Here is a 15,852-nt window from a genome sequence, read left to right on the forward strand (position 1 = left end):
GGGGATATGAACTGAGAGTGGGTGATGAGATGGAGGAAGGGGAAACAGTTGGGAGGAGGATGTGAGTGCAGTGGGTTAATGGAGATTGAGGACAGGATGATTATGGGAACGGATGATGTGTTGTAAGGATAACTCCTATCTCCATAGTTCAGAGAAGCTGATGGTGGAGGGAAGGACTAAATTGCTTGGGTTGTGAAGCAGCCATTGAAATTGAGCATGTTGTGCCCAGTTGCATGTCACCATGTGGTCAACTTCGTTCTTGATAACAATTTGCAGAGGCATTTGGAAGGCCTATGCTAGAGTAGTCTGTGCAGTTGCAATAACCACTGTATCCGGATGCCTCAATGGTCAGAGCATCTGCCCAGTAAGCAGGAGAAACAGTTTCAAATCCCAGTCCGACACACATTTTCAGCTTTTCCCATTGATATAAATCGATGCCCACTAGCAGCTACATGTTGTAAATCTTTTGTGTCTTGACTGCTAATTGCAGCCGGATCAAAATCGTGTCTGGTCTTTTGGACACGTCCAAAAGAACAGACATCACACACATATTTAAGAATTTGTTTACTGATTCTAGAATCATACACATTCTGGGTGATAGTGTCGCAAATCACGGCAGGACAGTAATATCTATCACATTCATGCTTAAACCTGCAATGCCTGGTCAAGCCTTGTAAATCCACTGTTTGTTAGTTTGACAAGGCTGTCAACATAAATGAAAAAACTTGTAACGAGCAACAGCCATGTTCACTTGTTCATCAAAGTATGAAGGCAAGCTGAAAAGTAATGCCTCCCAGTTTTTTCTGTGACAACTCTGAAAGCTTACTAAATAAAACAAATGTTATGAACATTCTGTATCTGTATTCTTCATGTCTACATATTTATTTCTCAGCATAGTCATCCTGGCAAAGAACACATTTCTTCCAATGAGAGACCAGTTTGTTGGTACAATCACTGTAGAATTGACTTCGTTGATATAACTACCACCTCATCTTCGCTTGCACTGCTCCATCACTGTCAAAGTGAAGGCCTCAAAGGTGTTCTTTAAGTTTTGGAAACAGATAAAAATCAGATGGGGCCAAGTGGGGACTGTTCGGAGGATAATCAATGACAGTGAAAGCAAGGCGTCAGATTGTTGCAGATGTCGCAATACTCATGTGTGATCTGGCCTTGTCACACCAAAGGAGAGGGTGCTCCATGTGTGGACAAACTCTTTGATTCAAAACTTGATTACAGCAAGCTGCTTCTTGTGCATCAATACAGTTACACTACACACTACAATTCAGAGGCCTCTAGTGTCAGAAGACTGTATATACACTCCTGGAAATGGAAAAAAGAACACATTGACACCAGTGTGTCAGACCCACCATACTTGCTCCGGACACTGCGAGAGGGCTGTACAAGCAATGATCACACGCACGGCACAGCGGACACACCAGGAACCACGGTGTTGGCCGTCGAATGGTGCTAGCTGCGCAGCATTTGTGCACCGCCGCCGTCAGTGTCAGCCAGTTTGCCGTGGCATACGGAGCTCCATCGCAGTCTTTAACACTGGTAGCATGCCGCGACAGCGTGGACGTGAACCGTATGTGCAGTTGATGGACTTTGAGCGAGGGCGTATAGTGGGCATGCGGGAGGCCGGGTGGACGTACCGCCGAATTGCTCAACACGTGGGGCGTGAGGTCTCCACAGTACATCGATGTTGTCGCCAGTGGTCGGCGGAAGGTGCACATGCCCGTCGACCTAGGACCGGACCGCAGCGACGCACGGATGCACGCCAAGACCGTAGGATCCTACGCAGTGCCATAGGGGACCGCACCGCCACTTCCCAGCAAATTAGGGACACTGTTGCTCCTGGGGTATCGGCGAGGACTATTCGCAACCGTCTCCATGAAGCTGGGCTACGGTCCCGCACACCGTTAGGCCGTCTTCCGCTCACGCCCCAACATCGTGCAGCCCGCCTCCAGTGGTGTCGCGACAGGCGTGAATGGAGGGACGAATGGAGACGTGTCGTCTTCAGCGATGAGAGTCGCTTCTGCCTTGGTGCCAATGATGGTCGTATGCGTGTTTGGCGCCGTGCAGGTGAGCGCCACAATCAGGACTGCATACGACCGAGACACACAGGGCCAACACCCGGTATCATGGTGTGGGGAGCGATCTCCTCCACTGGCCGTACACCACTGGTGATCGTCGAGGGGACACTGAATAGTGCACGGTACATCCAAACCGTCATCGAACCCATCGTTCTACCATTCCTAGACCGGCAAGGGAACTTGCTGTTCCAACAGGACAATGCACGTCCGCATGTATCCCGTGCCACCCAACGTGCTCTAGAAGGTGTAAGTCAACTACCCTGGCCAGCAAGATCTCCGGATCTGTCCCCCATTGAGCATGTTTGGGACTGGATGAAGCGTCGTCTCACGCGGTCTGCACGTCCAGCACGAACGCTAGTCCAACTGAGGCGCCAGGTGGAAATGGCATGGCCAGCCGTTCCACAGGACTACATCCAGCATCTCTACGATCGTCTCCATGGGAGAATAGCAGCCTGCATTGCTGCGAAAGGTGGATATACACTGTACTAGTGCCGACATTGTGCATGCTCTTTTGCCTGTGTCTATGTGCCTGTGGTTCTGTCAGTGTGATCATGTGATGTATCTGACCCCAGGAATGTGTCAATAAAGTTTCCCCTTCCTGGGACAATGAATTCACGGTGTTCTTATTTCAATTTCCAGGAGTGTATGTAGACATGTCGAATAAAGATGTAGAATGTTGATAATGTTTGTTTTATTATAAAAGCTTTAAGAGCTTTCACATAAAAAAATTGGTAGCATTTCTTTTCAGTATATTTTCAGTTTGTGGTGCCCCGCAGCTCTCTCATATTTCAAAAATTTAATTTTTTCACGATGAACTGTTGGTAATTTTTTTTTTTTTTTAATTTATAGAACCAATTTCAGTTGTATTATCATCACCAGAAGTATTCACAGCATCATGTTAGGTGAAATACAAAATTGTTATTTTCAGGTGCTAAAACCATGAATGAGACACTGTCATCACATCATAATATAAATTATGTCATCAGCCTACAAACACTGTGCTAGGGACTGTATACATTTGTGTTAAAAATGTGCATTAACACTAAAGATTCATACCATGGAGAGTCTCCCAGCAGCTCAAGGCAATAATACAAAATTTTTCAAATTACTTTTCAGCACACCCTATTATTTGTCTAATGCAGCAATCGAGACCTCATAATATACACTTTCAGAGTGGGCAGTGGGAAAACATTTACAAGCCAGCCTGTATACTGTGACACCTACTGCAGCCAGGAAGTGAGGTTTGCTATCAGTACCTTGAATACGATGTAAAGTGAAATGGGTGTCGAGCTGAGCATCTTATTCAAACCAGTCTTCCTCCTGTGTGTCGAATGCCTGGAACTATGGTGCACAGACAGGTGATACTTGTGGCATGTCACTGCTTTCGGGGCAGTAAAAGCTGCCACTGAACCTCATTTGGAGTTGCATCTGTTGTGTCATCCTAGTTATGAGCTGCTGTATTTGCTGGGCCTGCATCTGAATAGCTTGGCTCAAGACAGTTCCTGCTGTACACTGGCCATGATTCAACACAGAGTAGACACAGAAAGGCAATGAAATATCACAGGAGGTGTAAAGAATGTCATGATTATAAATCACAAACAATAATATGCAAAAAGCAGCCTCTGGACCAGAAAACAATGAAAATAGCAAGTTGCAGGTCAAAATGTTCTGAAATACAAGAAAATTAGGAAACAAACAATGTGGTGCACAAGCATGACATGCGTTCAAGAATCTGCAGGAAATACACTATCTTTGTTGCTGTAGTGTCGCCATCAGCAAGGAACCAAGCATAAAAAAATTGACAAATTAAAGACCAGCATGAGCATCAGCATTGTTGTATACTGTAGCATTGCAAGGGTTCTAGAGGCAGAAACCGAAGAATGAGAGATACATCATCATTTACTTAACTCTAGAGTCCAGTAGTCACTGATAGAGAAAGAGGTAGTGCACTCGCAGGCTGATGTCACAAGACTGAAGCATTGATGGTAGCGTGCCGTGACCTCTTATTCACTTCAATTCTGGCGCTGCCTGTGCCAGCTGAGGAGGGCATGTCCATTATGGGGTCATCAGTTGGCAGCCATGTTTGATTTGTGGCTGTTTCTGGCACAGCTTTCGTAACATCTGCTGCCAACCTGTGAATGATGAGGGGACATTCCGTCTTGGTGTCTGTTGCAAATGACACCACACCTAATCCATGTTTTCCAATGCGCGCATGCTTCCGGGGGGAAGGGGGAAGGGGGAGGGGGGGCATGTATTTTACTCTAGCACGAAAAATGATTACTCCAAAAGCTAGGAAGTTTTATTTTTGATGTGTATTCTTGTCGTGGTATTTCTTAGGTCTTCAACTTTCAAACTGTTAACTCCTTCCTCACCTATCATAGTGGATTTAAAGAAAAGGAAAACATAAATTTGAGAGAGTTAGTTGATAACTTACTTACATGTTCTTGTGTTCAAAAAATGGTTCAAATGGCTCTGAGCACTATGGGACTCAACTGCTGTGGTCATAAGTCCCCTAGAACTTAGAACTAATTAAACCTAACTAACCTAAGGACATCACACACAGCCATGCCCGAGGCAGGATTCGAACCTGTGACCGTAGCGGTCGTGCGGTTCCAGACTGTAGCGCCTTGAACCGCTCGGCCACTCCGGCCAGCCGTTCTTGTGTTCCACGAGTCATAATTGTGGAATGAGTCAGTTTTCAATTATAATACCTCCATCGATTTTGTGACACACTAAGGGCGCATGATGGCTGGTGTAAGTAATTTCTCTTTCTGGTACTATACCTATGAATTTCTTCATTGTTTTTGAACTGTGGTGATTGTTGACAACACGCTTCATAAGGGAGACTGTCAGGCTGCTGTCAGTATTCCCAATTATTTAAAGAGATATCTACAAGAGTTTCTAGAGTGGACAACATGTGCTACCCTTTTTACATGCTTCTGTACAAGAAAAACTTTCTCCTTTTATGGAGAATTGTGCTAAAATATGATGCCATAAGATGTTAACGAATGTATGTCACCAAGGTTGTTTTGAGTATGCTGCAGAAGTTTCACTGGGTAGCCTATATACATCCTCTACACAGTCCCAAGTTCTCCCTGTGTGGTTTCCAAATTTATGCTGAACTGAAGAAAGATATTTGTGACTGTCAGTGTTGCTTTGGTCAAAGAGGTGCATGCCTGAGTACAATTGTGGTTCCATAAGCAACCACAAACATTTTTCCTTGGAGGCAGTGACCTTCTTATCTCACAATGGGATAAATATATTAACATTTATGGTGATTACTTTTGAAATAATAAACTGTGTATTTACTTTTCTTCCGTCTGTTTTGTTTTCATTTTACTACCCCATATACAAGTAAATATATATTAGATACATACGTGTAATTTGAAACTGGCATTCATAAAGTCATCTACAGAATTGAAGCAATGTTTCTATAACACCACTTTTTGCATGAAATTTGTAGACTACAAAAGATTATCTGGCAACTTGTTTCACCTAAGTACTCTCCTGTGCATAATCCTGGTATGCCCTTTCCTGCCAATTGTGTGAATCTTATTGTGTCATGTTTTTGTACATTACATGTCTAGTTCCATAGGGCCAAACTGAAGAACAAGTATGCATGGTCATTGTATGGGTCAGTATGTGAAATGACAACAGAAAACTTAATAGTAGATAAAATCAAGCTTACATGAGTCCTTTGTAGACAAAAAGCTGATGAGTATATATTAGTATAATCAACAATATAATTCAGGAATCAGCTTAATTTGTTTCTCTCCAGGACCCCCCTCCCCCCCCTCGATAGAATAGGAGTAGTTTAGAAGTTTATTGAAAATGGATTCAGCAGAATACTGCCTGCCTTTCTGGCTAGGAGTCAAGGAGGTGTGATTTCTGCCTAGTATTAACTTGGTGAAAGTTACTGAGTCTTAGAAGACCAATGTTAGCATTCCTAAACTCCTGCCCCTTTCTTAGGCATAAATACACTTTCTGAATGGGGAGAGTTATCCCAGAGTATAATGCTGTATATCACTTATTGCAGATATTGTTCTAATGGTAAATCCAGTTACAAATCATATGCCAGTTCTGTGTGATAGAAGTGGCACTTTTAGAAACTGAGTCTTTCTATGATTTAGTATCAATTTATTTTCTGTTAGCTATGAGCTTAAAATTGAACTGCAATCACTGATACATTGACTATGTTGCACATCCTTCACTACCAAGCTAGTCTTATGACCAGACAGATATATTTTACATTCACCTGTCACATTAGAAGGCATGAAACAGTAGTAATTTCATCACTGACCTTTGAGGCAACGCCCACCCCCCCACTACTACCCCCCCCCCCCCCATACTTAACCATGCCCCATGAAAAGCAACTTTCAAAGAACATGAGAAATAATGTGTTGAAGAAAACATCATGGTCTGAAAGTCCACTTAACCTTTTACTGATGGAATGCTCCTCTAATAATGAAAAATCGGCAGAAATGTTGTCGATAATTGTGCCACTATTCCCCTGCACTCTGATTGGAAAGAATACAGTCTGCATCAGATGATATAAATTTAGGAGATCTTCCAACATTGCACAATCACTTGTAAAATACCACATAAGCTATTTTTTTGGACTTTCTAGAAAGTGAACCAAGAACTCTCTCTAGCTTGAAGAAAATGTCCTGAAATCAGAGTTGGGTAGCTATAGATCATTATAATGAAAAGTTTAGTTTGACTAAATTCAGCCGCTCCGGCCCAACATGTTCAGTGCAGTGCTTTGATATGTCATTACATTCAAATGGAATACTGTTTTTCATGTACATGGCCACACACTCACTCCACAAAGAGGTCCTTGAAAAATAGCCAGCTAATCTGTGTGTCACCGAGCGAGGTGGCGCAGTGGTTAGCACACTGGACTCACATTCGGAAGGACGACGGTTCAATCCCGCGTCCCGCCATCCTGATTTAGGTTTTCCGTGATTTCCCTAAATCTCTCCAGGCAAATGCCGGGATGGTTCCTTTGAAAGGGCACGGCCGACTTCCTTCCCCATCCATCCCTAACCCTATGAGACCGATAACCTCGCTGTTTGGTCTCTTCCCCCAAACAACCAACCAACCAATCTGTGTGTCAATATAGGAAGCCTCTGGATTGCCACATTATTTAAGTGTTGGTGTCGTATACCAGTTCACAAACTTTATCTCTAACACTTCTTAAATTTTGCTGGAATATGCTAATTCCTTCATTACTTAAATACGTGAACTTTTTTTAATGTGGTGCCTTTGTTAGAGAGACTTCCTTAAGAATCGGTAACTATCATCTAACTTCAGCCTTTAAAATGTGCAGCTCTAACACCACTTATTACAGGAATTTTCCCATGAGTGACACCACCACCTCTCACTAAACTGTCACCATATAATATTGACCAGTATTCCCTTCCCACATCTTTGCAGTGGAAACCATGCCTAGTGAAACCTGAGCTATCAACAGACTCAACTAGCATCACAGCAATGTGAGCCATATCCCTCCATCAGCTGTGCCTTCTCAAGCCTTATGTTAATATGCCTATCAGCTGTATCAAGATGAGGGTGACCATAACTCTGAAACAGCTGCATGAGGTGCACATTTTTGCCACAAATTTTTCTTTTTCAGGTCACCACCTATATCACATTCCCTGTTCCTATCAAGAGTATTTCCAAATTTCCAACTTCACCCACAATCACTATCTGATCCTCTTTTGTACATAACTTTCCTGTGTCATGCCATGAGTTACCAGAGCTAACCCTGCGCTAGGATTCCCAATGCTTGTGACCTGGTACTCACTCCCCACCATTTCTTGCAACTGTTGACCAAAACATCTGCCACCAAAACTACATAACAGCAGAACCTTTTCTTTCTGTTTTAATTTACAACTGACTAAGGCCTCTTAATTGTTGATGTCTGCTGCATGTATCTCACGCCTACAGCAACAAGAAACTCCTCTCCTCTAAATTCTGAGAGTTGGTCAAATCTATTGGTGATATACAAAATAAAACTCTCTGGATATATTCTTGTAGTGGCGTTCTTACCAACTACCATTTCCCATTCCCCAGCCCCATCTCCCTCCTCATCAGCATCTAGTTGCCCTCTTGCATTTTCTAACAGCATCTGAAGGGCACGGATCTTACAGTTCTGCTCCTCTGTTGAATAATTTTTGCTACTGATCCTGCAATTCTGGGAGAGGGGACTCACTGAAACACCCCACTGGCTTTCTCCCTGCATCGCCACACCCCCCACTCCACCCCAAGTGTAAGTACTTTGCACAGATCACACACCTTAACCCACTACTCACACATCTACTACAAAACTCACACTTGTCACTCATGACAAAAATTTTACAACTGTCAAAAAAACTAAATATCAATGTTACCTAAATTTGCTACTACAGTAAAACCATTTTATAATCTAACTAAAATGATTTCAAATTTTACTCTTAAGAAAGATTATAACTATTCCTATTAACACTGCTACTCCACCACTAATACTACTACCACAAATATTTCACACAATTACTTGTCTAAAACAAATGTGTCCATTGACACACTCAGCAAAAATTGAACACAACGCAGTGAGTGAACTTTTCCCATAAGTATTTTCCACAGTTATTTCACAGGAAACAAAAAGCTATACCAGTCTACAGCTACTAAAATTAATAACTGATAACAGTGTACAAACAAATTTATAGGTACTTAGCTTTGTGATCCACCCCAACCTCTAACCAGAAATGTAAACACACTTTGGTGCAAGACATAAACACACGCACAGATAACAGACTGTTTGAAGCAATAACAGCACAAGACAGTCAGACATCATTATAAATACACTAATAAATCACTTTTTGAGCAAATTTTATCACAAGCAATTGATTAAAAAATAGTTGAAACATAAAACTATTTAAAAAGCGAGTGAGTGATACAAATAGCGGTACGCCACCCGTGATTTCACACATCTTTTTGCAAATAAGTGAAGATTGTTGTTTACAAAACTAGTAGTTAGAAACAGGATGGGTACTGAGCTTACAGAACAAATTTTTTATACTAGAGTGGAAAGATACATTCTATGTTGTAATACCTCTTATTTGCATGGTAGACATACTGTGAAGTAATCATTAAGCTAATCATCAAAGTTTTTTGACTATTCATACTCATGTGGTAGATCTCAGTCCACATTAGTTGCTGTGAGGTGATACCAACAATTACTGTAGTGACTGAGTAGTTTTTAGACTTTTGCATGTATGAATGTGGTGCCTCCTGAATTCAAAGACTGGCATGCATTAAAACATCAGACAAAAATTATCCAAACTGTTGTTCCTCGAGACTAATTGTACACTGTATAACCATTTGGCTCTAATTGAGAAGCAGAATGGCATTCATAATTGAGCATGGTTATCAGTCAATATAATCCACCATTTGGCCAATGAACTCTTATCAAAATCTTTTGGTCAACATGAGCAGTGTCGTTCTGCAATATGTGTCAGGTAGATAGTACTGTGAAGATTCAAGGGTAGTACATCTGCAGATAACCTCTTGGTGTTTACAGCTATAAGACAGATACACAGTTGATAATCAAAGAGAATGAGAGTGGTTTATGCTGTAAATTATGCAGCTCTGATATCTATGCAACATCTACCACAGAAGAGTGGTAACCAAAATGAAAAGCTTTATGAAAAATAAGACATACCGATGGATTCTGTCATGAACAATGAAACTACACCAAAAAGATATCAAAAACATTAGTTCACTATTTTCTTAATGTTAAATTGTCATTAAACGCAGTTCCAAGTTTTCAGGCTTGCTAAAAATGGTGAAGCAGAGAAAGAATAACAGTAATTACAGTAATGAATAACTGTGTGGGGTTCTCATTTGCCTTTGGTTGTTTTGTACTCCATAAACTATGCTAAAGATATTGTTCAATTCTTCATAACCTGCAATGCTGGCTATGGTAACATAGTTTATTATACATAAGCTGAATTTTCAGAGCATTGTTTTGCCTACAGGTTCTTATGAGCTTAGTTCTACAATTAAGATTGTCTCTTCAGTTCAGTTACTTATGATTATATTTCTAATAAACCAGTGGTTAATTCATAATTTTTGGAAGATCTCCAAATTCTTGAATAACAATTACTTTTCTGCTATTGTTTATTACCAGCCATTACAAAATGTAAATTTCTCTGATCATCTTTGAACAAATGTCTGTCAGGTGTAATTAATGAAAAATCAAATAAAAAATATTTTATTGTGCCATACTAATTGGGCTACATACAAATCATTGGCATTATTTTAGCTAATGTTGCTCTTCTCAAGGAGACATACCAAGAATAAAAATGTGACAAATTAAAATTGGAGTACTAATTGTAATAATATTGTAGAAGTGTGACATCTTATTTCTCTGTGATAATGTTTGCATTTATAAAAATAATATCTAACTTGTAGTATCTGTTTTAGGTGTCAGCCCTCCTTGGACATCATATTGTGCAGGTTGCCTGTGGAAGCAGAGATGCACAAACATTGGCTTTATCTGATGAAGGCCTTGTTTTTTCTTGGGGTGATGGAGATTTTGGAAAGCTTGGACGAGGTGGAAGTGAGGGGTGTAATGTACCACGGAATATAGAGCGTTTAAATAATATGGGTGTAATACAAATTGAATGTGGCGCTCAATTTTCCTTGGCGTTATCAAAGTATGGCCAGGTAATAAAGATACAGACTTTAGTTCTTCTTCTTCTTCTTATTCTTATTATTATTATTATTACTACTATTACTATTATTAATATTAAATGAATGGATGAAAATTCACATCAACTACTTTGCAGTACTATCCACACAATTTTTCTTTTCCTCTGCGTTGCTAACACTGAATTAGAAGAACTCAAAAAACTTTGGAAAATACCATATCTGTGTCAGCAACTGCCAGTCATAATTGAAAAGCATTCTCAGGGTAGGTGGCCATACTGTGATTGTTGAAACATTGTAATGATCAGTGACCTTGTCCAACATGTTCATCATCTTAGACAACGATATTTAGAATTGCTCTTTTTTGTTTAGTTAAATAACAGCTTTAAATGTCACAATCTAGCTTGTCCCTTAAACCATTCACAGGTGTTCATCTATTAGTCACACTGAATATAAAGACATTCAACAGGTATCTTGCAACAACAATATAATTGTGATGTTGCATAACAACTCATCACACACACACACACACACACACACACACACACACACACACACACACACCAATGTATAAAACTTACACAGCAGGTGTCATGTTGTAAACTGGAACACGCTGGCAGAACAAAAGCTATGAAGGGGAGGGTAAGTAGAAGGGAGTGGACAAATTGGGCTAAACAGCAGCTGAGTAGAAATCAAATCCTAAAAACTGTTTTCAAATCAAACAGAAGTATATTAATGTACATAAAAAAAAAAAGCTCCGTCTTTAGGCCCCAAGGGGCCCTTCCGGGACCGTCCGGCCGCCGTGTCATCCTCCGAGGAGGATGCGGATAAGGAGGGGCGTGTGGTCAGCACACCGCACTCCCGACCGTTAGGACGGTATTCTTTGACCAAAGCCGCTACTAATCGGTCGAGTAGCTCCTCAATTGGCATCACGAGGCTGAGTGCACCCCGAAAAATGGCAACAGCACATGGCGGCGGGATGGTGACCCATCCAAGCGCCGGCCACGCCCGACAGCGCTTAACTTCGGTGATCTCACGGGAACCGGTGTAGCCACTGCGGCAAGGCCGTTGCCACTATTAATGTACATAGCTAGATAAATATTCATCACAGTAAGGCAACAAATGGCTGACCAGCAGAAGTAACTCTGCACAAACGTATCATGTTTGCTCGATGCAAGGGAGATTTACCAAGCACTATGGCATGGTCTGCTCTTTACAGACTAAGCAGATACTGAATATTAAACAGTCAGGTTCATTTACATGTAAATGTATTATAGAAATTTTAAAAACCATCTAGAAACTCATTTTTCAGATTTATCTGTTCATCCAGAAGCTATAATTCAAAGTTTCAGTGTGTTTTAAGAATGTCCGTAAGAGTACATGTTTCATTTATTTATCAGTTGCTCATTGCAACAGTTGCTGCATTGCTTTGCTCCTATAGTGATGTCATTGCACCAACCAATCGCAACCTGATTCACTTTGGGGCCGGCCGGGGTGACCGAGCGGTTCTAGGCACTACAGTCTGGAACCGCGCGACCGCTACGGTCGCAGGCTCGAATCCTGGATGCGTGTGATGTCCTTAGGTTAGTTAGGCTTAAGTAGTTCTAAGTTCTAGGGGACTGATGACCTCAGATGTTAAGTCCCATAGTGCTCAGTGCCATTTGAACAATTTCACTTTGGGCCCAACCTTCCTTTTAATAACCTTGATTGTATCAAAAAACAGGATTGATTATGCTGTAATGTACCACTGTTAAAAATCACATATATGTATTTATAACTTATTTTGAAAAGGAAAATGCCTTACTAGAAGTTGTAGTGGCCTATCTGTAGGTTTTGTAGATATATCACAAACTGAAGCGCACAGATTAGTGCTGCAAGTGCAACTGCTAGCAACAGAAAGATCTTTACCTTTATTTTCAATGAGGTTTCAATTTCCAACTGTTTTTTAATTCTTTTCCTACTTTGAGTTCACTGCCATCAAACCTAATGTTTTCTGCTTCACTTTCTAGATTGTGGAGACTAACCTTCACTGTTACAGATGGAGATGCTATAATGTCCTCATTTGGTTACATAACTTTTTGCTGCCAAGTGAAGAAATCTGATATGCTTGGCTATTTTTCCATGTGACTACATTCACTTTCAATAACACAAAGAATTAACTACAAAAAAACAAAACAAAGACCACAATGATAGCAAGTATGCTTTTATTGTGTACTCTTAGTGCAAACTGTGAAACACATGCACAAACACAAAACAGAAAGTGGGGAAGAACTGTTTGTTTGATAAATATATCAACTAGTTCATCCGATTGGTGATCAGCATGTACAGATTGATGGATAGGTCGATATTAACTTCATTTTCCTAAAATCCACTTCGATTGTATTTAATTTTATTTTACGTCTTTAGTATGGGACAATACAATTTTTTTAACAAACTAACAGAGTGGTTAGCCATACGCCTAGCATGTATAAAAATTATTTTAATTTTATAAAGTAAACTTTGACTTTGGACTTTGGTTCTGTAATTTGTCTGTCCGTTTTGATTGGACCAAGATAGTTTTTGGTGCCACTGGACTTGCTGTTATTTCATTTTGCCACTATTCGCCCTTGCCTGCTAAAAGGTTGCTGACCACCAGTTTAGGTATTGGTAATGGATGAAGCATACTGCTGCCAGGATTTTTTCTTTTGTACTGCTGCTGCCATTGCATTTTTAGCTTCATATTCAGGAACCACATGTTACTGAAATGTCTAGTTCTGACATACACTTTTATAATTTCTGGTGCTTAATCAGTATATTTGATTTGAACAGCAGCACAAATTGTTTTCACTATGTTTCTTTCTGTCAAAGTACTAGCCAAAGACATAAATTCAATAAAAATAACTTCAGTTTGATATACTTTATGTAATCAGTCATATGTCATATGTTTAACAACTAGTTGTGGTACAGGGCACCCTCCACCATGCAGTGTACAGTGACTTGTGGAGTATGTATGTAGATGTAGATGTAGACTATAAGCTCACCTTGGGATAGGACTTCAGTCCAACCGAAATGTTCTATATCTGCAACAGGAGGACTTAAAATATTACTAGATGGTCCCACTGTATCATCATAGATCTTTGCGTGAAACACGATGTAGTCGGCCAGGTAGCAGAATCATCCTGCACATCGCTCAGGTCCCTCTTTGACAGCAGAGTCTTCAAGTGCAGGTTGAAAAGGGAAGTTAATATCCTGGAGCTCTCTCTCATCATCTATCATTTACAGTGCTTCACTGATGTCGGACAAAATTGATTTAAAAAATTTGGCACTGTCACCTGCTTTGCAGTTTCATTTGAAACTGGAGTATCATGGGTGTTGTGACCCAAGAGTAGCAGCCATAATCAATGTTTTACTCCTGTTGGAGAAGGATTCAAGTAGAAGTGCCCAGTTCCTCTTATTTGTGAGAAAAAATTTTCCATTGTGTCTTGGTTCAGTTGTGCAGTTAGAATAAGTCTTATCTACAGTGGCTGAAGATCTGAGAACAGTCTGAATAATGAGCAAACATTTGTCATTATGCCTTTCTGGAATGGGGCAAATGATTTGTACATCATACACACACTTTTTTTTTTGCACATGCTTACCTTAAAATTCTTTCTTCAACATCCTTGTGCATCACGTAACGAAATGATAATGTATTCTTGTCGTTGCATCTACAGGCATCCAGGATGTCAAATGTGTTGTTGGCAAGTTGAAAAACATTAGCTGCTTTCTCTTCTCCAGACATCAGGTACTTTAAGACTCAATAAGAACTTTGGTGTTCTCTGCCACTGTCAGTGAGGTGAACTTGTGACAGTTTAAGACACAACTACATTGCACTCGTATCTAATGTGAGTAGTTTTTATATGATAGATTCATTAACAATTTTCCCATCTGGAAGTCTTATTCCATCATCTAGAAAGTTGTTCCTCATTAATTTAAATATATGTGGAACATCTAAAAAGATCCTGATTCATTGATCCTCATATTGCAGATTGGGAAAGCGGTAATTTGTTTCTGCCACATCAAGACCTTTCCAAACAGATGGATTTTTTGTGCTGAGGTCACACAGTACCCCACAACAATATTGAAGCCAGTATCTTCTATGGAGCAGATAATAGTGTTTAATTGATCAACTCTTCTCTGACTGTGAAAATTAAACTCAACTCGTTGATTCCATACTGAAAACATATGACGTACCATAACAAATTACACATTAGTGTGTGCTTCTACAGTACGTTCATCAACAGAGTCATATGTAACACTGCTGTCTGCATTCATTTCACTGAATGAAAGCACCCCTACATGTTTAGCTTTTGACAGTATGGATGACTGGACATTCATTAGTTATAAGACATCTGTAAGCACAACAGGAAAGCATCTGAAAGAGCTTGATTTCCATCTTTCATTGTTGGTAGCCCTGGAAGTGGGATTTCTTAAAAACAAATAACATTTCAAAGCTACAGCATGGAATGGAACTTCTTTGTGAATGTCTTCTCTTTGCCACTTTGCTCATTTCTTTCCACTCAACAATCAGTTTATCTACACTCTTGAAAACCGTTTGCCTATTATTTCAGTCACCTTCTCCTGCACTTGCTTCTTGTGGTATTTTGTGATTGTTTCAATTTGAGTTTCAGGCACTTATCATTACATCTCAGGTTTGCACACACAGCTGTCTGTATGTTTTTCATATACTCTAAGTCTTCCAAGCATTTGCTAAGTTCACTGATCTCTTTACTGTCACTGTGATGCTAATTTGTAACTGTTCTATTTTTCATTATTTGGGAGACACATTTGCCAGGTGCTCAAGTGCACTTTTGATTGTCTTCCATACCTGCAACTTGTCTGCCTTATTTGGAAAAACTGTATCACATGCAGTTGAATTACCACTAACATTGGGAACATTCCTGGTATATTTACACTCAGCAGTTGCCACAAATAATTAATTGAAATCCAGAATTATTTGACATCATTCTCAATAAATAACTGAAGAAGGAAGCCAGATCGCTACTGTATCCAATGAACAGCATATGTGACTGAAAAGGAAATGATGCAG

At 40.3% G+C, this 15,852-nt stretch overlaps 1 protein-coding gene across 1 annotated transcript in view; it reads left to right on the forward strand.

The window, feature by feature from the left end:
• LOC126248847 (E3 ubiquitin-protein ligase HERC2) overlaps window positions 1–15,852 on the forward strand; it is an 851,297-nt gene that overhangs the window by 531,677 nt on the left and 303,768 nt on the right. Inside the window, exon 55 of the mRNA XM_049950269.1 lies at window positions 10,560–10,802. Within this exon, the coding sequence (XP_049806226.1) occupies window positions 10,560–10,802 (243 nt within the window). The remainder of the gene's footprint in view (window positions 1–10,559; window positions 10,803–15,852) is intronic.

The sequence above is a fragment of the Schistocerca nitens genome, chromosome 3 (assembly GCF_023898315.1).
Source record: "Schistocerca nitens isolate TAMUIC-IGC-003100 chromosome 3, iqSchNite1.1, whole genome shotgun sequence".
Classification (NCBI taxonomy): Eukaryota; Metazoa; Arthropoda; class Insecta; order Orthoptera; family Acrididae; genus Schistocerca; species Schistocerca nitens.